The sequence below is a fragment of the Cyanistes caeruleus genome, unplaced genomic scaffold (genome assembly GCF_971803275.1).
Source record: "Cyanistes caeruleus unplaced genomic scaffold, bCyaCae1.hap1.1 HAP1_SCAFFOLD_232, whole genome shotgun sequence".
Lineage (NCBI taxonomy): Eukaryota > Metazoa > Chordata > Aves > Passeriformes > Paridae > Cyanistes > Cyanistes caeruleus.
Genome location: NW_028256015.1, coordinates 19,045 through 40,029, shown reverse-complemented (window position 1 = coordinate 40,029; position 20,985 = coordinate 19,045). Strand labels below are relative to the sequence as shown.

The 20,985-nt window shown below is 54.1% G+C and overlaps 2 protein-coding genes across 2 annotated transcripts; both read right to left on the bottom strand.

Annotated features, from left to right (window-relative positions):
• Window positions 1-2,991: 2,991 nt before the first annotated feature.
• On the bottom strand, window positions 2,992-10,218 carry LOC147645546 (E3 ubiquitin-protein ligase PHF7-like). Its single transcript, XM_086874484.1, has 16 exons — window positions 9,854-10,218; window positions 9,485-9,758; window positions 9,065-9,156; window positions 8,878-8,979; window positions 8,474-8,598; window positions 8,235-8,397; window positions 8,042-8,148; window positions 7,712-7,825; window positions 7,447-7,565; window positions 6,483-7,298; window positions 5,881-6,166; window positions 4,878-5,004; window positions 4,502-4,572; window positions 4,200-4,287; window positions 3,400-3,484; window positions 2,992-3,181 (listed from the first exon to the last, which is right to left on the bottom strand). The coding sequence occupies exons 2-10, from the start codon at window positions 9,525-9,527 to the stop codon at window positions 6,529-6,531; spliced, it is 1,635 nt and encodes a 544-aa protein (XP_086730610.1). The 5' UTR covers window positions 9,528-9,758; window positions 9,854-10,218; the 3' UTR covers window positions 2,992-3,181; window positions 3,400-3,484; window positions 4,200-4,287; window positions 4,502-4,572; window positions 4,878-5,004; window positions 5,881-6,166; window positions 6,483-6,528.
• Window positions 10,219-13,850: 3,632 nt separating this feature from the next.
• LOC147645545 (E3 ubiquitin-protein ligase PHF7-like) lies at window positions 13,851-20,651 on the bottom strand. The gene is made up of 14 exons (XM_086874477.1): window positions 20,320-20,651; window positions 19,951-20,224; window positions 19,531-19,622; window positions 19,344-19,445; window positions 18,940-19,064; window positions 18,701-18,863; window positions 18,508-18,614; window positions 18,178-18,291; window positions 17,913-18,031; window positions 16,949-17,764; window positions 16,347-16,632; window positions 15,344-15,470; window positions 14,968-15,038; window positions 13,851-14,753 (listed from the first exon to the last, which is right to left on the bottom strand). The coding sequence occupies exons 2-10, from the start codon at window positions 19,991-19,993 to the stop codon at window positions 16,995-16,997; spliced, it is 1,635 nt and encodes a 544-aa protein (XP_086730603.1). The 5' UTR covers window positions 19,994-20,224; window positions 20,320-20,651; the 3' UTR covers window positions 13,851-14,753; window positions 14,968-15,038; window positions 15,344-15,470; window positions 16,347-16,632; window positions 16,949-16,994.
• Window positions 20,652-20,985: the final 334 nt, after the last annotated feature.

Here is a 20,985-nt window from a genome sequence, read left to right as displayed (position 1 = left end):
TTCACGCCTTTGCAAACACGCTCCTGCAAAGTCCAGATCATTGACTGCTAGAACAGTCAGCGGGACCCCAGGGAAACAGGGCAGGGGCTGACAAGCAGAGATACCCTGCACGTGCCTGATGCTGGGGCACCGGGAGTTCACCCATGTTCCTGTCTCCAGGGGAGAGCCCCCTTGGGTGGAAAACAATGCCTTCACTGAACTAGGAGGGAGGCACAGCAGGTGCAATGCCAGGGAATGCCTTTACCCAGGAGGCAGGGTGAAGGCGGAGGAAGAGGGGAGCGTTGGGAAGCTGCACGCGGGGCTCTGCAGGGAACCTGTGTCTCGGCAAGGCATTGAAGCAGAAGGAGCCAGAAGAGCTCAGCCATGCAATCCCGAGCTGTGGACACTTTGTCCTCAGCACCAGGAACCCGTTTGCTTCTCCAGGCCCTGGGAAGTGCTCCGGTGCCTCTCCCGCAAGTTATGCATCGACACACAGCCACCGACTCTTCCTCAACCCTTCTCAGCACTGGACAGCAGGACACAGTAAAATGTTGTCTCTGGTGCATGATCTAATTATTCAAAGTCTAATTATTCAAAGTCCTGCAAAGAAGCAACTTACATTGAAAGCATCCACACCAAAATCCCCAAACCCTGGTACAAATCTTGAACTGACACAAGAAACATGTTCCTATTCAGAAACACAGTGTTGGCTAACATTTTGGCCAATATTTTTTCCTATTAGGTGTTTGAATGGATTTCAAAAGTAACATTTTTTGGCAAGTTCTTCAAGGAACAAGCAGGAAACACGTGTGAACTCGAAAAGAAGATTTATTGGCTTGCTTTCACATCCCTTTTGGAATCCCTATGCTTCATCCAGCATGCAAGAAAATTGTGAAAATCCAACTTCATATTAGGAGAAGTTTCTGAATTTGCAGTTTGCCTCAAAGACTTTCTGTACACAGTTAAGGAACTGGCTCTGTAACTTACAGGGATTGAGTGGTTCCCCTGACTGGACATCACCACATGACCTTACCAAAACAACTATTCTTGCCTCGCAATTTGAGCTCTTCTAGAGGCTTTGTCCTGAGCAACTTTGTTAGGTCCCTCTCTGCTCGGCTGTCGAGCCTGTCCAGGTCCCTCTGGAGGGCAGCACAGCCTTGTGGTGCATCAGCCCCTGCTCCCACTTCTGTGCTATCAGCAAACGTGCTGAGGGAGCGCTCTGTCCCTTCTGCCAGGTCACTGGGGAATAAGGCAAACAAGGCTGGCCCCAGCACAGCCCCCTGAGGTCACAACCCTCTGAGTTTGGAGCTCCACTGTCCACTTCTCCACCCTACTCTCCCTGAACTGCCTCAGGAGCATATTATGGGAGACAGGGACAAAGCCTCGCTGAAGCTCCAGCTGACAACTCAGCCACTGCTCTCCCCGCACAAACCCAGCCAGTCACTGCAGCACAGGTGGCTATGAGATTCCTCAAGCATGGTTTTCCCTTCCTGTTATTCCCGAGCTTTGGAGATGACATCCAGGAGGAGGTGTTGTGTCACCTGTCGGGAGATGGAGGAGAGGCTGATGGGCCTGCAGTTTCTTGGCTTCTTCTTGGTGCCCTTTGGGAAGACTGCAGTGATGCAGGCTTTCCTGCAATGCTCATGCCTCTCTTGCGAAGCATCACCTTCCCTGACTGGCTGAGAGAGCTCCCAGTGCCGGGGCCAGGAGCAGAGATTTCCCCTGGCCCCAAAAGGGAAGGCAGGGCTCAGGCCGTGTGTCAGTGCGACCTGGCAACGGGAGGAGAAGGTAAGGCAGGGATGCAGCTGCCCAGGGACCAGAGGGGCCCCACACCTCGGGGCTCTGGGCCTGTGCTGCAGGCTCACCTGCCTCTCCCTTCCCAGAATCAGCGCAGGAACATCCAGAGGAGACCGCGGTGTTCCTGAACGCGACGACGGGAGCAGAAGGCGGACAGGAGCAGGGCTCACGCAGGGCTGATCAGGGAGTAGCACCCTCATTGCTCTGGGCATGTCCTGCAAATTCCCCACACCCTTCTTCCCTCCACAGAGAGACAGGACCAGCACCTCGAGGACACCGTGTTGTTCCTGGACAGGGACTCAGCGCTGACAGCCGCCATGTGCGACAGGCAGCAGGAGGGCCCTGATGGCAGGGAGCCAGGTGAGGGCAAAGCAGCCCTCCTACAGCCTGGCCCAGGGACTGTCAGGGTGGCCAGCGTGGGGCCCAGAGCAGAGGCCAAAGGAGGCAGGAGCTGCTCAGCCAGGCCAGGGCTGGCAGCCTCCTTCCTCCTCAAGTGGGGCCCAGCTGGGCCAGGGGGCAGCTGTTGGGAGCCCCGTGCCCGCAATGGCCGCTGCTCTCCAAGGCCTCCAGCCCTGCCCATCAGCCAGGCACGCAGGCAGGGACAGAGCAGCTCTTGGGGTCGATGCTGCGGGCTGAGAGCCCCACAGAGCTGCTCATGCCCGCTGCCATTGGCTCTGTCCCCTGCAGCATGCCTGCTGTGTCGTTGTGTAAAGGCTGACCCCTGTGCTTCCCCAGGCCCTGGCAAGTGCCCCTGTGCTGCTCCTGTGCTGCCCAGGGCACCCACGGGCGTTGCTCGTGCCTGAGAGCGACCAGAACCAGCGGGGAGTGTGACAGCTCTGCTGCTCTGGGCTCGGCTGTCAGGCCAAGACACCCCTGGGCAGGGGGCAGTGTCCTTTTGGGCCTGGCAGAGCCCGTAGCCTCCTGGAGGGCTGGGGGCACTGCTCCGGCCCAGCCTGGCCCAGGCCTGGGAGGCCTTTGACATTGCTGATTGCCCTCACAGCCTCCAGGGCCGAGCCAGAGCTCAATGGCCCCAGCCTGAGCGGACGGTCTGGACTGGAGCCTTCCCGTGGCTCCCCGGAACCCGAGAGCATCAGCGCCAGCTCAGAAACACTGCCTAACCGGGTTTGACAGTATTTTTTCCTGTTAGGTCCTTGAAAGGATTTAAAAGGTAATGTTGTTTGGCAACTTCTTCAAGGAACAAATACGACATGATTCTTTTCAAGAAAGGTTTTATTAGTTTGGTTTCAGTTTCCATTTGGAATTCTTATGCTTCCTAAGACGATCCAGAAACTAATGAAAACCTAACATATTCCTAGGAGAAGTTTTTGAATCCACTACTCGCAGAAGTCTCTAAATTCACTGTTTCTCTTAAACACTTCCCTTACACCTAGTTAGCTAGCTGCTCCTGTAACAGAGAGAGATGCAGTGATTTACGTGGCTGGACATCACAACATGATGTTACACACACCAGTATACTAACAGCCTTTTGTTCCCTGACAGTTACAAAGCTTCAGGCTCTTCTGGAGGTCCTGAATTAATTTTGCGTGCACATCCATAGCTGTGTTCCCTCCCCATGCTCAGCATTCAGCCACAGTTACCAGGGAACAGATGTTCCATACTCACCTCAAGCAATAATCTACGTCTTTCTTCCCAACCCTCTTATTCTTCACTGAACTCTACAGATCTACAAAAAATTACTTTGGGCCCTCTGCACAAAAGAAAACACAACAGAACACCAATCAATAGGGTTCAACACTTGTGATTCTGCTGCTGCTCCCAACAAACATGAATGAACAACACAACAGTCAAGTCAGAAGCTCTATTCTTCACGTCCCTCCTATTCTCTTGCCCCCCACCACATGTCGGCTCCAACAGAAACGTTCCCTACTGCAGCCTGGTGTACTAAGAAAAATGAAAGACAGCAGCTGTCTCCCTGAACATGCTGAAATCTAAATTGCAGTGAAACAGCAGCTCTTGCATTAAATGCTCAGCAGCAGGATCCCACAGCTGCCCCCCAGAAGCGCTGCCTGCCAAGGGCTGAGATCTCCATTCTAACACACCCTGCAAATCTGATGGGCTGGAAGATTGCAGGGCAGTAACTGTATGAACACAGCCATACATTTCACCAGCGTTATCTAACAAGTCTCAAGAAAGGAACGTCATTTAAGCCTGACTTGAGACTATAGTCTACAAAATAGAACAAGCAATTGTTTTGGCAACCTGTGTAATTTTTGCGGCTGTGTATGTTTTCTTTTGTTGTTGTTGTCTTTGTTTTGAAATAGAAAATTCACTGGCTTCAGAAGAGCAAGCCCCAGATTCACTAGGATGAAGAACCGCACGGACATATGTCGCTGACAAGAACCCACAGCATTCCTAACAGTAACACCAGAAAGACAGGAAAAAGTTAAAAATGATAGACCTACCTGAAAAGATCCCAAATGTCTCGGTAACCTGTCTAGTGACTATTTTTTCCCTAAGCTCTACAAGTTCCTATAGCTATGAGGTAATTATCTGAAAGAAAGGAAAGGCAGAAAGCTGCTCAGCCTTTATTTTTTACCAGGACTGTCTCGTGGGATTCTACCACAACTTTGACCACAAGAAAGGATGGCAAATTTTGACTACAGAGCATTCATAACCAGGAGGCATCTTTTCCTCCTTACTCAAGTCCATTAAGGGTTTAAAAGGGAAAAATATAGAAAAGGGGACTGAACAAGTTGTGTCATACCTCTTAGGCGTTCGTCATCTATGGAGAAGAAGAGAACTCTAGCACTTTCTGTGCGTGGTAGAGAAAGAACCCTAGACAAGTACAAAGGGGTTTTAGCATTCTCAAAGGTCCTATCAAATGCCCTGAGCACAAGTTAGAGCTGTAGTGCCTCAGAGAAATGGTGTACATGGAAGAGCTCTACTCCATAGTATGCAAATAAAGCCTTCTATTAAAGAACCCCACTTTTTACAATAAAATTGACTGTGTCTTTGCCTTTTGGCTCTCACTGCTCAGAGGTGTGCAGTGTCAGTTTCCCATTTTCTCAGTGCTGCCATTAATATTCCCACAGCATCCAACTACTACAGCCAAGTAGACAACAAATACAAATGGAACTTGCCTTCCTTGGTGCTTTTCAATTTCTGACATCTCCGGCTCACCAGCAGCCCCAGACGGGATGTCTTGGAAATGTGAATCCTGTTGCCACCTGACGTTTTCCGGTTTTGTCGTTCCAAGTACGTAAGGCTCTGCAAAACCAGCACCAAAACAGAAAGCAAGTCAAAACCAAATTATTTCTCTGCTTGCCCGGAAAAATTCCTCTTTTCAAGTGAAATATTTACACTGGAGAAGACAGATTTAGGAAGGACAAAATCTTCTTCTCCCTGATTTTCTGAGCTGTAGCTCTCCTCCAGGATTTTCCACTTTGTTCTAGGCATCTCCTATGCATTCTTAAACATTTAGCATCACATCCAGAAGACAGTGAATAGCTTCTGAATTCAGCACAAGTGTGGTGGGCTTGTTGCTTTGTGGTGTTGTTTTTTAATATTTTGGGTAACTTGGCACGGTTTCCTTTCATTCCTACCTGACTGAGACTTGATTAAATATTCCTTCATCTGCATTTCATAAGGCCTTATTTTATCCGAGCTTAGGACACCCCAGTGATCCTTCAGTTTCTTTTTTCTGAAGGTCCAGGAATAGAATTCAGTAACTAACAGAATGTTCATGGAGCTTGGGGTCAACTCCAGGATTTTGTTCCTCCCTCTACCTTAACACCCATTTTCCTTAAAATCCTGTTGGCTTCCATGTAACTTGGTATGACTGCTGTGCCACCTTTTTCCCTGCTTGAGAAGTTTAGGGGAAGCTTTTTCACCGCTCTGCAAAAATCCCAATGCCTTCTCAAGGCGTGCCTTTCAAAATTCCTGAGATGCAAGCAGGAGTTACCTCTCATTAATCTCCCACAGCCTTGGCAAGCAGCAATGAGGATCAGAATGCTTCAGCAGAAGTACTGACTTCTGCTGCTGAAAATCCTCTGGATTATGACCTTCTTTACACCGTATTGCTCTACAGTGCCTGCCAGAAGCCGTTCCTTAGAAATGGCTCCGTTAGGAGGGTTCTGCTCTTACCTTCTTTGATGCCCAACTCCTCTGTGTCTCCAAAGAAGGAAAACTGGAAAGCACTGGACTCCTGAGTTCTGTCGTTTTCAGGCAAAGGTCCCAGACGTTCGTCTGGGGCAGAGTCCTGTGCATCCTCTTTGTCCCAGCCTATTTCCACTGTCTTTTCCGGTTTCATCTTTGAAGGTCCAAGCAAGTGTTTTAAATCAGCAGCAGTGTCGCAATCGATTTCTTCAGACACTGAAAGCAGTGTCTCACTCTCTTCTTTCTCCCTCTGCTTTACTGAAGAAAGGCTTTACTGAAATGAGATTGTTTAAGGATAGCGACTCAACACATGTCCTTTTCAAAGACAGCTTCCCTAAGAGCCACCTTGCTCGTCATGTCTCCCTAAAGGTATCCAAGCCATTAAGGATTCACGTTCAAGGGTAAGCAGTGGGGAAATATCTGTCTAAAGACAGGAATGAGTGTCCTTTTTAATCAGCTATGTGCTTAAGTGACTTTTCCCTACACAATACATGGTAACATAGAAATCAAGAATCGTGGAAATGCCAAGAGCTAATTCGGTTTTCCCACAGACCTGCAAGTCTCGAGGTCCCTGTACTGACCCTTCTCACCTTCACTTACGGCAGCAAACAGAGGGACTAGAAAGAAAAGGTGACACTACGTGCTGCTGTTGGAGGTCCCAGTTGAGGCCCGACGTGGCTGGCGGGAGCGGTTGCTCCAGCGCGACGTCCCCGACGGTGTCCCCCTGCGCCTGGGCCTCTCAGCACTTGCTGCTCTCCTCCTGCTCCTGTCCTGGCGACTCCTGGAGCGGACAGGTTGATCCGAGGCTCGACGTTGCACGCAGGAGCGGCTGCGTCTCGGGGACGTCCCTGAGGACGTCTCCCTTCGCCTGGGCCTCTCTGCCCTCGACGTTCTCCTGCCGCTCCTGTCATGGCAACTCCTCGACCGGGCAGGTGGACTCTGGGCATGAGCTTGCTGCCGGGAGCGGCTGTGTCTGCGGGAAGCCCGCGACGGTGTCTCCCTTTGCCTGCGCCTCTCTGCACTTGATGTTCTCCTACTGCTCCTGTCATGGCGACTCCGCGACCGGACGGCCCCATCTGAGGCCCGCCTCTGCTGTTGAGAGCGCCTTCGCCTGCGGTCAGGCCCAGCATGTCTGGAATGGACCCTGTCCTCAGGGCCCGTCCAGCTGCTGGATCTTGCCCTTGGTGTGCGTGCGCTGCCGGTGTCTGCCAAGGAAGAAACTGTATGCCGGGGGCTTCTGTGGCTGCTGGTCCCTGGAGTTGGAGACTGGGGAGCCAGACCCGATGGCACTGCGCTGCTGGAGCTCGGCCTGATGGCCTCGGATTCTGAAAGGCCGTGAGCAGGCTCCAGTCCTGACTGTCTGATCCGGCTGGGGCCATTGAGCTCTGGCTGCTCATCCCTGGGGGCTGTAAAGCCAAACAGGAATGTCAGAGGCCTCCCAGGCCATGCCCAACCAGAACACTGCCCCCAGCCCTCCAGGAGCCCATGGGCTTTGCCGTGCCCAGCCTGGGCACTGGCCCCAGCCCAGGGACACCCGCCTGCTTTGCCTCATACCTGTGCCGAGACCAGCACAGCTGTCACACTCCCAGCGGGTTCTCCTCACTGTCAGGCCAGAGCAGCGCCTGTGGGTGCCCTCGGCAGCACAGGAGGAGCACAGGAGCAGCTTCCAGGGCCTGGGGAAGCAAACGGGTTGATGGCTCTGAGAACAAAGTGTCCCAGCACGGGATTGTGCAGCCGAGCACCACTGGCTCCTTCCGCTTTGAGCCCTTCCTGAGACACAGGTTCCCTGCAGAGCCCCGGGTGCAGCTTCCCAACTCACCCCTCTTCCTCTGCCTCCTCCCTGCCTCCTGGGTAAAGGCATTCCCTGGCATTGCACCTGCTGTGACGCACTCTCAGATCCGCGAAGGCGTCGTTGTCCTCCCATGTTGGCAGTCTGATGGGGAAAGGAAAAGCTCATGTGTTTCTGCTGCCCTGACCGCATGGACGTAACAGGGTGTCCCTGCTCTTCCTCCAATGCTTTTCCAAGTCCCGTGAGAAGCGCAAGTCCAGACTCCCTGGATGGGGCAGGGCCTGGACTGCTGGGGCAGGGCCTGGCACAGCACGGCACTTGCACCCTCCTGTCTTGTGAGCCCCGCAGAAGGACACCAACCTGAAGGGGATGCGGATTCCCATGATGAACATTTCGACAGCGAACATGCCATCGTCTCTGCAGAGGGGGCAGCAGAAGGAGAAAAAACCAGCACGCATGGCCTGTCCCTGCAGGGCAAACAGAAGCAGTGTGAGCCAGGCCCTGGTGCTGCTGAGCACCTGCTGTGTCCCAGGCCTGAGGGCATGGCTCCCACCTGGAGGCAGTCCCTGTGGAACCAGGCTCTTTGGCACGTTGGGCACACTATGGTGGTAAAGGTCATTCTGTCTTCCACTGGCTCCATGCAGATGGGGCATTCGGTGCCCGGCTCTGGAGTCACCTGCACCATCTGCTCTGGACGGTGCTCAGGGCAGTAGGACCTGGGGGCAAAAGGACGGGCATAATGAGAAAGTCTTGGTCCTTCCCCAAGGGTGGCCAGAAGGGGAGAGGAGCTACCTGTATGGGGCAATGTACTGCGTAACACAGCCGCCCTCCTTGGCACAGGGCAGGTGGAACCATCTGTCGCAGCCTTCCTCGCAGCACATGATGGTGGCCCCGCTCTGGCCGCAGACGCAGCAGTGCTGGAATGAGCCAGGCAGCCCCATCAGCGGCAGCCTCGGGGCCTCCCCAGGCAGCCCCAGGGCTGCGGGCAGGGAGCAGGATGGGGCTGCTGCTGGCTCTCAGCCCACAGAGCCAGCTGGTGGAGGAAGCACCTGTGCCAGGGCCTCTTTGGAGCTGCTGGGAGCCAGACTTTGTCCCACAGCTGGCTGCATGGCCGGCCTTTCTTGCTGGGGCTCTGGGCTAAGCTCTGGCAAACGTCTCCTGGCACAAATGTCCCTGCTCTTTTGCCAGGCTCTCACCTTCTGTGCCGCCCGCCTGACTGCACATTGGATATCTTGAGGAAGAAAACCCAGGAATCCAACCTGTTTCTTTTCTTGCCGGAAAAGAAGAGTGGCAAAATACTGCAGAAAAGGGGAAGAGGTGATGAAGACAGGGTGGCAGGGACTGCCCATTGCAATGCGGGAGGGAGTGCCCGGAGCCACTCACCAGGCAGAACATGTGGGCACAGAGCCCGTATTTCTCCCGTCTGTTTCCGCAGGTGTCCGGGTCAGCGTCCACACGATGACACAAAACGCATGCTGCAGGGGACAGAGCCAATGGCAGCGGGCGTCAGCAGCTCTGTGGGGCTCTCAGCCCGCAGCATCGACCCCAAGAGCTGCTCTGTCCCTGCCTGCGTGCCTGGCTGATGGGCAGGGCTGGAGGCCTTGGAGAGCAGCGGCCATTGCGGGCACGGGGCTCCCAACAGCTGCCCCCTGGCCCAGCTGGGCCCCACTTGAGGAGGAAGGAGGCTGCCAGCCCTGGCCTGGCTGAGCAGCTCCTGCCTCCTTTGGCTTCTGCTCTGGGCCCCACGCTGGCCACCCCGACAGCCCCTGGGCCAGGCTGTGGGAGGGGCTGCTTTGCCCTCACCTGGCTCCCTGCCATCAGGGCCCTCCTGCTCCCTGTCACACATGGCGGCTGTCAGCGCTGAGTCCCTGTGCAGGAACGCCGCTGTCTCCGCCAGGTGCTGGTCCTCTCTCTCTGTGGAGGGAAGAAAAGTGATGGGAGTTTGGAGAACAGGCCCAGAGCTACGAGGGTGCTACTCCCTGGTCAGCCCTGCGTGAGCCCTGCTCCTGTCCGCCTTCTGCTCCCGTCGTCGCGTTCAGGAACACCGCGGTCTCCTCTGGATGTTCCTGCGCTGATTCTGGGAAGGGAGAGGCAGGTGAGCCTGCAGCACAGGCCCAGAGCTCCGAGGTGTGGGGCCCCTCTGGTCCCTGGGCAGCTGCATCCCTGCCTTACCTTCTCCTCCCGTTGCCAGGTCGCACTGACACACGGCCTGAGCCCAGCCTTCCCTTGTGGGGCTTTGGTTGCACGTGTCACAATGGCCACTCTGACATCAGCATCTTGCTCCCAAGATTCACGCAGCCATGGCCTCACATGCCCGGCAGCCACTTGAGGCCGCCCCCTTGGGAACCGCGGTTCTGACATGGTTCCAAGCCTTTGGTCAGCACGGAACCAGGCCAGAGACTCCTGCAGCAAGTGCAGGGTCCAAGCCCAGGCCCCAGGGTAGCCATCGAGGGTGGCACTGTAGGCACAAAGGTGCTGTTCAGGCACGGCCACGCCAGGGCTCCTGCCCCTGGCAGTCGGTTGCCCAGAGAGCTTGTGCAGAGTCTCTTGCACTGCACAGATTCCAAACCTGCTCTTGGTGAACCGATGTTTTCCTCAAGACCTCTCTGCAGTAAACTGAGATGAACCTGATTTCATGCCCGTGCTGATCACTGTTGGGAACAGGAGATAAAGCTGGGGACCACTGCAGCTGCCTCCCAACCTCAATTCTCCTGTCATCTAACGATCTCATGAATTTGACATTTCCTATTAAGCGGAAAAATTACTATTAAGCTTCTGAGAAAGCTCATCCTTTACACTGACTCTATGGAAACCCGGGAAATTCAATGAAAGATTACCTTGTATCTGACTGGAGAGCTTGCTACAGTGCTCAGCTCAGGAGCCAATTGCTTTTCCCACATTAAAGAACTTTGCCAGTTTTGTCCGTGCTTTCCTTCTAGCAACTATATTGAAAAAAGTCAAGACGGGACACACGCAAACCGTTCTTGTAGAGTTTTCGCATTCACGCCTTTGCAAACACGCTCCTGCAAAGTCCAGATCGTTGACTGCTAGAACAGTCAGCGGGACCCCAGGGAAACAGGGCAGGGGCTGACAAGCAGAGATACCCTGCACCTGCCTGATGCTGGGGCACCGGGAGTTCACCCATGTTCCTGTCTCCAGGGGAGAGCCCCCTTGGGTGGAAAACAATGCCTTCACTGAACTAGGAGGGAGGCACAGCAGGTGCAATGCCAGGGAATGCCTTTACCCAGGAGGCAGGGTGGAGGCGGAGGAAGAGGGGAGCGTTGGGAAGCTGCACGCGGGGCTCTGCAGGGAACCTGTGTCTCGGCAAGGCATTGAAGCAGAAGGAGCCAGAAGAGCTCAGCCATGCAATCCCGAGCTGTGGACACTTTGTCCTCAGCACCAGGAACCCGTTTGCTTCTCCAGGCCCTGGGAAGTGCTCCGGTGCCTCTCCCGCAAGTTATGCATCGACACACAGCCACCGACTCTTCCTCAACCCTTCTCAGCACTGGACAGCAGGACACAGTAAAATGTTGTCTCTGGTGCATGATCTAATTATTCAAAGTCTAATTATTCAAAGTCCTGCAAAGAAGCAACTTACATTGAAAGCATCCACACCAAAATCCCCAAACCCTGGTACAAATCTTGAACTGACACAAGAAACATGTTCCTATTCAGAAACACAGTGTTGGCTAACATTTTGGCCAATATTTTTTCCTATTAGGTGTTTGAATGGATTTCAAAAGTAACATTTTTTGGCAAGTTCTTCAAGGAACAAGCAGGAAACACGTGTGAACTCGAAAAGAAGATTTATTGGCTTGCTTTCACATCCCTTTTGGAATCCCTATGCTTCATCCAGCATGCAAGAAAATTGTGAAAATCCAACTTCATATTAGGAGAAGTTTCTGAATTTGCAGTTTGCCTCAAAGACTTTCTGTACACAGTTAAGGAACTGGCTCTGGAACTTACAGGGATTGAGTGGTTCCCCTGACTGGACATCACCACATGACCTTACCAAAACAACTATTCTTGCCTCGCAATTTGAGCTCTTCTAGAGGCTTTGTCCTGAGCAACTTTGTTAGGTCCCTCTCTGCTCGGCTGTTGAGCCTGTCCAGGTCCCTCTGGAGGGCAACACAGCCTTGTGGTGCATCAGCCCCTGCTCCCACTTCTGTGCTATCAGCAAACGTGCTGAGGGAGCGCTCTGTCCCTTCTGCCAGGTCACTGGGGAATAAGGCAAACAAGGCTGGCCCCAGCACGGCCCCCTGAGGTCACAACCCTCTGAGTTTGGAGCTCCACTGTCCACTTCTCCACCCTACTCTCCCTGAACTGCCTCAGGAGCATATTATGGGAGACAGGGACAAAGCCTCGCTGAAGCTCCAGCTGACAACTCAGCCACTGCTCTCCCCGCACAAACCCAGCCAGTCACTGCAGCACAGGTGGCTATGAGATTCCTCAAGCATGGTTTTCCCTTCCTGTTATTCCCGAGCTTTGGAGATGACATCCAGGAGGAGGTGTTGTGTCACCTGTCGGGAGATGGAGGAGAGGCTGATGGGCCTGCAGTTTCTTGGCTTCTTCTTGGTGCCCTTTGGGAAGACTGCAGTGATGCAGGCTTTCCTGCAATGCTCATGCCTCTCTTGCGAAGCATCACCTTCCCTGACTGGCTGAGAGAGCTCCCAGTGCCGGGGCCAGGAGCGGAGATTTCCCCTGGCCCCAAAAGGGAAGGCAGGGCTCAGGCCGTGTGTCAGTGCGACCTGGCAACGGGAGGAGAAGGTAAGGCAGGGATGCAGCTGCCCAGGGACCAGAGGGGCCCCACACCTCGGAGCTCTGGGCCTGTGCTGCAGGCTCACCTGCCTCTCCCTTCCCAGAATCAGCGCAGGAACATCCAGAGGAGACCGCGGTGTTCCTGAACGCGACGACGGGAGCAGAAGGCGGACAGGAGCAGGGCTCACGCAGGGCTGACCAGGGAGTAGCACCCTCGTAGCTCTGGGCCTGTTCTCCAAACTCCCATCACTTTTCTTCCTCCCACAGAGAGAGAGGACCAGCACCTGGCGGAGACAGCGGCGTTCCTGGACAGGGACTCAGCGCTGACAGCCGCCATGTGCGACAGGGAGCAGGAGGGCCCTGATGGCAGGGAGCCAGGTGAGGGCAAAGCAGCCCCTCCCACAGCCTGGCCCAGGGGCTGTCGGGGTGGCCAGCGTGGGGCCCAGAGCAGAAGCCAAAGGAGGCAGGAGCTGCTCAGCCAGGCCAGGGCTGGCAGCCTCCTTCCTCCTCAAGTGGGGCCCAGCTGGGCCAGGGGGCAGCTGTGGCGAGCCCCGTGCCCGCAGGGCACCCACGGGCGTTGCTCACGCCTGAGAGCGACCAGAACCAGCGGGGAGTGTGACAGCTCCGCTGCTCTGGGCTCGGCTGTCAGGCCAAGACACCCCTGGGCAGGGGGCAGTGTCCTTTTGGGCCTGGCAGAGCCCGTAGCCTCCTGGAGGGCTGGGGGCCCTGCTCCGGCCCAGCCTGGCCCAGGCCTGGGAGGCCTTTGACATTGCTGATTGCCCTCACAGCCTCCAGGGCCGAGCCAGAGCTCAATGGCCCCAGCCTGACCGGACGGTCTGGACTGGAGCCTTCCCGTGGCTCCCCGGAACCCGAGAGCATCAGCGCCAGCTCAGAAACACTGCCTAACCGGGTTTGACAGTATTTTTTCCTGTTAGGTCCTTGAAAGGATTTAAAAGGTAATGTTGTTTGGCAACTTCTTCAAGAAACAAATACGACATGATTCTTTTCAAGAAAGGTTTTATTAGTTTGGTTTCAGTTTCCATTTGGAATTCTTATGCTTCCTAAGACGATCCAGAAACTAATGAAAACCTAACATATTCCTAGGAGAAGTTTTTGAATCCACTACTCGCAGAAGTCTCTAAATTCACTGTTTCTCTTAAACACTTCCCTTACACCTAGTTAGCTAGCTGCTCCTGTAACAGAGAGAGATGCAGTGATTTACGTGGCTGGACATCACAACATGATGTTACACACACCAGTATACTAACAGCCTTTTGTTCCCTGACAGTTACAAAGCTTCAGGCTCTTCTGGAGGTCCTGAATTAATTTTGCGTGCACATCCATAGCCATGTTCCCTCCCCATGCTCAGCATTCAGCCACAGTTACCAGGGAACAGATGTTCCATACTCACCTCAAGCAATAATCTACGTCTGTCTTCCCAACCCTCTTATTCTTCACTGAACTCTACAGATCTACAAAAAATTACTTTGGGCCCTGTGCACAAAAGAAAACACAACAGAACACCAATCAATAGGGTTCAACACTTGTGATTCTGCTGCTGCTCCCAACAAACATGAATGAACAACACAACAGTCAAGTCAGAAGCTCTATTCTTCACGTCCCTCCTATTCTCTTGCCCCCCACCACATGTCGGCTCCAACAGAAACGTTCCCTACTGCAGCCTGGTGTACTAAGAAAAATGAAAGGCAGCAGCTGTCTCCATGAACATGCTGCAATCTAAATTGCAGTGAAACAGCAGCTCTTGCATTAAATGCTCAGCAGCAGGATCCCACAGCTGCCCCCCAGAAGCGCTGCCTGCCAAGGGCTGAGATCTCCATTCTAACACACCCTGCAAATCTGATGGGCTGGAAGATTGCAGGGCAGTAACTGTATGAACACAGCCATACATTTCACCAGCGTTATCTAACAAGTCTCAAGAAAGGAACGTCATTTAAGCCTGACTTGAGACTATAGTCTACAAAATAGAACAAGCAATTGTTTTGGCAACCTGTGTAATTTTTGGGGCTGTGTATGTTTTCTTTTGTTGTTGTCTTTGTTTTGAAATAGAAAATTCACTGGCTTCAGAAGAGAAAGCCATTAGGATGATTAGAAGAGAAAGATTCATTAGGATGAAGAACCGCACGGACATATGTCGCTGACAAGAACCCTCAGCATTCCTAACAGTAACACCAGAAAGACAGGAAAAAGTTAAAGGTGATAGACCTACCTGAAAAATCCCAAATGTCTCGGTAACCTGTCTAGTGACTATTTTTTTCCTAAGCTCTACAAGTTCCTATAGCTATGAGGTAATTATCTGAAAGAAAGGAAAGGCAGAAAGCTGCTCAGCCTTTATTTTTTACCAGGACTGTCTCGTGGGATTCTACCACAACTTTGACCACAAGAAAGGATGGTAAATTTTGACTACAGAGCATTCATAACCAGGAGGCATCTTTTCCTCCTTACTCAAGTCCAGTAAGGGTTTAAAAGGGAAAAATATAGAAAAGGGGACTGAACAAGTTGTGTCATACCTCTTAGGCGTTCGTCATCTATGGAGAAGAAGAGAACTCTAGCACTTTCTGTGCGTGGTAGAGAAAGAACCCTAGACAAGTACAAAGGGGTTTTAGCATTCTCAAAGGTCCTATCAAATGCCCTGAGCACAAGTTAGAGCTGTAGTGCCTCAGAGAAATGGTGTACATGGAAGAGCTCTACTCCATAGTATGCAAATAAAGCCTTCTATTAAAGAACCCCACTTTTTACAATAAAATTGACTGTGTCTTTGCCTTTTGGCTCTCACTGCTCAGAGGTGTGCAGTGTCAGTTTCCCATTTTCTCAGTGCTGCCATTAATATTCCCACAGCATCCAACTACTACAGCCAAGTAGACAACAAATACAAACGGAACTTGCCTTCCTTGGTGCTTTTCAATTTCTGACATCTCCGGCTCACCAGCAGCCCCAGACGGGATGTCTTGGAAATGTGAATCCTGTTGCCACCTGACGTTTTCCGGTTTTGTCGTTCCAAGTACGTAAGGCTCTGCAAAACCAGCACCAAAACAGAAAGCAAGTCAAAACCAAATTATTTCTCTGCTTGCCCGGAAAAATTCCTCTTTTCAAGTGAAATATTTACACTGGAGAAGACAGATTTAGGAAGGACAAAATCTTCTTCTCCCTGATTTTCTGAGCTGTAGCTCTCCTCCAGGATTTTCCACTTTGTTCTAGGCATCTCCTATGCATTCTTAAACATTTAGCATCACATCCAGAAGACAGTGAATAGCTTCTGAATTCAGCACAAGTGTGGTGGGCTTGTTGCTTTGTGGTGTTGTTTTTTAATATTTTGGGTAACTTGGCACGGTTTCCTTTCATTCCTACCTGACTGAGACTTGATTAAATATTCCTTCATCTGCATTTCATAAGGCCTTATTTTATCCGAGCTTAGGACACCCCAGTGATCCTTCAGTTTCTTTTTTCTGAAGGTCCAGGAATAGAATTCAGTAACTAACAGAATGTTCATGGAGCTTGGGGTCAACTCCAGGATTTTGTTCCTCCCTCTACCTTAACACCCATTTTCCTTAAAATCCTGTTGGCTTCCATGTAACTTGGTATGACTGCTGTGCCACCTTTTTCCCTGCTTGAGAAGTTTAGGGGAAGCTTTTTCACCGCTCTGCAAAAATCCCAATGCCTTCTCAAGGCGTGCCTTTCAAAATTCCTGAGATGCAAGCAGGAGTTACCTCTCATTAATCTCCCTCAGCCTTGGCAAGCAGCAATGAGGATCAGAATGCTTCAGCAGAAGTACTGACTTCTGCTGCTGAAAATCCTCTGGATTATGACCTTCTTTACACCGTATTGCTCTACAGTGCCTGCCAGAAGCCGTTCCTTAGAAATGGCTCCGTTAGGAGGGTTCTGCTCTTACCTTCTTTGATGCCCAACTCCTCTGTGTCTCCAAAGAAGGAAAACTGGAAAGCACTGGACTCCTGAGTTCTGTCGTTTTCAGGCAAAGGTCCCAGACGTTCGTCTGGGGCAGAGTCCTGTGCATCCTCTTTGTCCCAGCCTGTTTCCACTGTCTTTTCCGGTTTCATCTTTGAAGGTCCAAGCAAGTGTTTTAAATCAGCAGCAGTGTCGCAATCGATTTCTTCAGACACTGAAAGCAGTGTCTCACTCTCTTCTTTCTCCCTCTGCTTTACTGAAGAAAGGCTTTACTGAAATGAGATTGTTTAAGGATAGCGACTCAACACATGTCCTTTTCAAAGACAGCTTCCCTAAGAGCCACCTTGCTCGTCATGTCTCCCTAAAGGTATCCAAGCCATTAAGGATTCACGTTCAAGGGTAAGCAGTGGGGAAATATCTGTCTAAAGACAGGAATGAGTGTCCTTTTTAATCAGCTATGTGCTTAAGTGACTTTTCCCTACACAATACATGGTAACATAGAAATCAAGAATCATGGAAATGCCAAGAGCTAATTCGGTTTTCCCACAGACCTGCAAGTCTCGAGGTCCCTGTACTGACCCTTCTCACCTTCACTTACGGCAGCAAACAGAGGGACTAGAAAGAAAAGGTGACACTACGTGCTGCTGTTGGAGGTCCCAGTTGAGGCCCGACGTGGCTGGCGGGAGCGGTTGCTCCAGCGCGACGTCCCCGACGGTGTCCCCCTGCGCCTGGGCCTCTCAGCACTTGCTGCTCTCCTCCTGCTCCTGTCCTGGCGACTCCTGGAGCGGACAGGTTGATCCGAGGCTCGACGTTGCACGCAGGAGCGGCTGCGTCTCGGGGACGTCCCTGAGGACGTCTCCCTTCGCCTGGGCCTCTCTGCCCTCGACGTTCTCCTGCCGCTCCTGTCATGGCAACTCCTCGACCGGGCAGGTGGACTCTGGGCATGAGCTTGCTGCCGGGAGCGGCTGTGTCTGCGGGAAGCCCGCGACGGTGTCTCCCTTTGCCTACGCCTCTCTGCACTTGATGTTCTCCTACTGCTCCTGTCACGGCGACTCCGCGACCGGACGGCCCCATCTGAGGCCCGCCTCTGCTGTTGAGAGCGCCTTCGCCTGCGGTCAGGCCCAGCATGTCTGGAATGGACCCTGTCCTCAGGGCCCGTCCAGCTGCTGGATCTTGCCCTTGGTGTGCGTGCGCTGCCGGTGTCTGCCAAGGAAGAAACTGCATGCCGGGGGCTTCTGTGGCTGCTGGTCCCCGGAGTTGGAGACTGGGGAGCCAGACCCGATGGCACTGCGCTGCTGGAGCTCGGCCTGATGGCCTCGGATTCTGAAAGGCCGTGAGCAGGCTCCAGTCCTGACTGTCTGATCCGGCTGGGGCCATTGAGCTCTGGCTGCTCATCCCTGGGGGCTGTAAAGCCAAACAGGAATGTCAGAGGCCTCCCAGGCCATGCCCAACCAGAACACTGCCCCCAGCCCTCCAGGAGCCCATGGGCTTTGCCGTGCCCAGCCTGGGCACTGGCCCCAGCCCAGGGACACCCGCCTGCTTTGCCTCATACCTGTGCCGAGACCAGCACAGCTGTCACACTCCCAGCGGGTTCTCCTCACTGTCAGGCCAGAGCAGCGCCTGTGGGTGCCCTCGGCAGCACAGGAGGAGCACAGGAGCAGCTTCCAGGGCCTGGGGAAGCAAACGGGTTGATGGCTCTGAGAACAAAGTGTCCCAGCACGGGATTGTGCAGCCGAGCACCACTGGCTCCTTCCGCTTTGAGCCCTTCCTGAGACACAGGTTCCCTGCAGAGCCCCGGGTGCAGCTTCCCAACTCACCCCTCTTCCTCTGCCTCCTCCCTGCCTCCTGGGTAAAGGCATTCCCTGGCATTGCACCTGCTGTGACGCACTCTCAGATCCGCGAAGGCGTCGTTGTCCTCCCATGTTGGCAGTCTGATGGGGAAAGGAAAAGCTCATGTGTTTCTGCTGCCCTGACCGCATGGACGTAACAGGGTGTCCCTGCTCTTCCTCCAATGCTTTTCCAAGTCCCGTGAGAAGCGCAAGTCCAGACTCCCTGGATGGGGCAGGGCCTGGACTGCTGGGGCAGGGCCTGGCACAGCACGGCACTTGCACCCTCCTGTCTTGTGAGCCCCGCAGAAGGACACCAACCTGAAGGGGATGCGGATTCCCATGATGAACATTTCGACAGCGAACATGCCATCGTCTCTGCAGAGGGGGCAGCAGAAGGAGAAAAAACCAGCACGCATGGCCTGTCCCTGCAGGGCAAACAGAAGCAGTGTGAGCCAGGCCCTGGTGCTGCTGAGCACCTGCTGTGTCCCAGGCCTGAGGGCATGGCTCCCACCTGGAGGCAGTCCCTGTGGAACCAGGCTCTTTGGCACGTTGGGCACACGATGGTGGTAAAGGTCATTCTGTCTTCCACTGGCTCCATGCAGATGGGGCATTCGGTGCCCGGCTCTGGAGTCACCTGCACCATCTGCTCTGGACGGTGCTCTGGGCAGTAGGACCTGGGGGCAAAAGGACGGGCATAATGAGAAAGTCTTGGTCCTTCCCCAAGGGTGGCCAGAAGGGGAGAGGAGCTACCTGTATGGGGCAATGTACTGCGTAACACAGCCGCCCTCCTTGGCACAGGGCAGGTGGAACCATCTGTCGCAGCCTTCCTCGCAGCACATGATGGTGGCCCCGCTCTGGCCGCAGACGCAGCAGTGCTGGAATGAGCCAGGCAGCCCCATCAGCGGCAGCCTCGGGGCCTCCCCAGGCAGCCCCAGGGCTGCGGGCAGGGAGCAGGATGGGGCTGCTGCTGGCTCTCAGCCCACAGAGCCAGCTGGTGGAGGAAGCACCTGTGCCAGGGCCTCTTTGGAGCTGCTGGGAGCCAGACTTTGTCCCACAGCTGGCTGCATGGCCGGCCTTTCTTGCTGGGGCTCTGGGCTAAGCTCTGGCAAACGTCTCCTGGCACAAATGTCCCTGCTCTTTTGCCAGGCTCTCACCTTCTGTGCCGCCCGCCTGACTGCACATTGGATATCTTGAGGAAGAAAACCCAGGAATCCAACCTGTTTCTTTTCTTGCCGGAAAAGAAGAGTGGCAAAATACTGCAGAAAAGGGGAAGAAGTGATGAAGACAGGGTGGCAGGGACTGCCCATTGCAATGCGGGAGGGAGTGCCCGGAGCCACTCACCAGGCAGAACATGTGGGCACAGAGCCCGTATTTCTCCCGTCTGTTTCCGCAGGTGTCCGGGTCAGCGTCCACACGATGACACAACACGCATGCTGCAGGGGACAGAGCCAATGGCAGCGGGCGTCAGCAGCTCTGTGGGGCTCTCAGCCCGCAGCATCGACCCCAAGAGCTGCTCTGTCCCTGCCTGCGTGCCTGGCTGATGGGCAGGGCTGGAGGCCTTGGAGAGCAGCGGCCATTGCGGGCACGGGGCTCCCAACAGCTGCCCCCTGGCCCAGCTGGGCCCCACTTGAGGAGGAAGGAGGCTGCCAGCCCTGGCCTGGCTGAGCAGCTCCTGCCTCCTTTGGCTTCTGCTCTGGGCCCCACGCTGGCCACCCCGACAGCCCCTGGGCCAGGCTGTGGGAGGGGCTGCTTTGCCCTCACCTGGCTCCCTGCCATCAGGGCCCTCCTGCTCCCTGTCACACATGGCGGCTGTCAGCGCTGAGTCCCTGTCCAGGAACGCCGCTGTCTCCGCCAGGTGCTGGTCCTCTCTCTCTGTGGAGGGAAGAAAAGTGATGGGAGTTTGGAGAACAGGCCCAGAGCTACGAGGGTGCTACTCCCTGGTCAGCCCTGCGTGAGCCCTGCTCCTGTCCGCCTTCTGCTCCCGTCGTCGCGTTCAGGAACACCGCGGTCTCCTCTGGATGTTCCTGCGCTGATTCTGGGAAGGGAGAGGCAGGTGAGCCTGCAGCACAGGCCCAGAGCTCCGAGGTGTGGGGCCCCTCTGGTCCCTCGGCAGCTGCATCCCTGCCTTACCTTCTCCTCCCGTTGCCAGGTCGCACTGACACACGGCCTGAGCCCAGCCTTCCCTTTTGGGGCTTTGGTTGCACGTGTCACAATGGCCACTCTGACATCAGCATCTTGCTCCCAAGATTCACGCAGCCATGGCCTCACATGCCCGGCAGCCACTTGAGGCCGCCCCCTTGGGAACCGCGGTTCTGACATGGTTCCAAGTCTTTGGTCAGCACGGAACCAGGCCAGAGACTCCTGCAGCAAGTGCAGGGTCCAAGCCCAGGCCCCAGGATAGCCATCGAGGGTGGCACTGTAGGCACAAAGGTGCTGTTCATGCACGGCCACGCCAGGGCTCCTGCCCCTGGCAGTCGGTTGCCCAGAGAGCTTGTGCAGAGTCTCTTGCACTGCACAGATTCCAAACCTGCTCTTGGTGAACCGATGTTTTCCTCAAGACCTCTCTGCAGTAAACTGAGATGAACCTGATTTCATGCCCGTGCTGATCACTGTTGGGAACAGGAGATAAAGCTGGGGACCACTGCAGCTGCCTCCCAACCTCAGTTCTCCTGTCATCTAACGATCTCATGAATTTGACATTTCCTATTAAGCGGAAAAATTACTATTAAGCTTCTGAGAAAGCTCATCCTTTACACTGACTCTATGGAAACCCGGGAAATTCAATGAAAGATTACC

Coding starts and splice junctions, on each gene's coding strand:
- LOC147645546 (XM_086874484.1), bottom strand. CDS start 9,527: ATGTGTGACAGGGAGCAGGAGGGCCCTGATGGCAGGGAGCCAG. Junction 8,980..9,064: donor GTGCCCACATGTTCTGCCTG/GTGAGTGGCTCC, acceptor CCTTTTCTGCAG/TATTTTGCCACTCTTCTTTT. Junction 7,566..7,711: donor GAGGAGGCAGAGGAAGAGGG/GTGAGTTGGGAA, acceptor TTGCTTCCCCAG/GCCCTGGAAGCTGCTCCTGT.
- LOC147645545 (XM_086874477.1), bottom strand. CDS start 19,993: ATGTGTGACAGGGAGCAGGAGGGCCCTGATGGCAGGGAGCCAG. Junction 18,615..18,700: donor TCCACAGGGACTGCCTCCAG/GTGGGAGCCATG, acceptor TTTGCCCTGCAG/GGACAGGCCATGCGTGCTGG. Junction 18,032..18,177: donor GAGGAGGCAGAGGAAGAGGG/GTGAGTTGGGAA, acceptor TTGCTTCCCCAG/GCCCTGGAAGCTGCTCCTGT.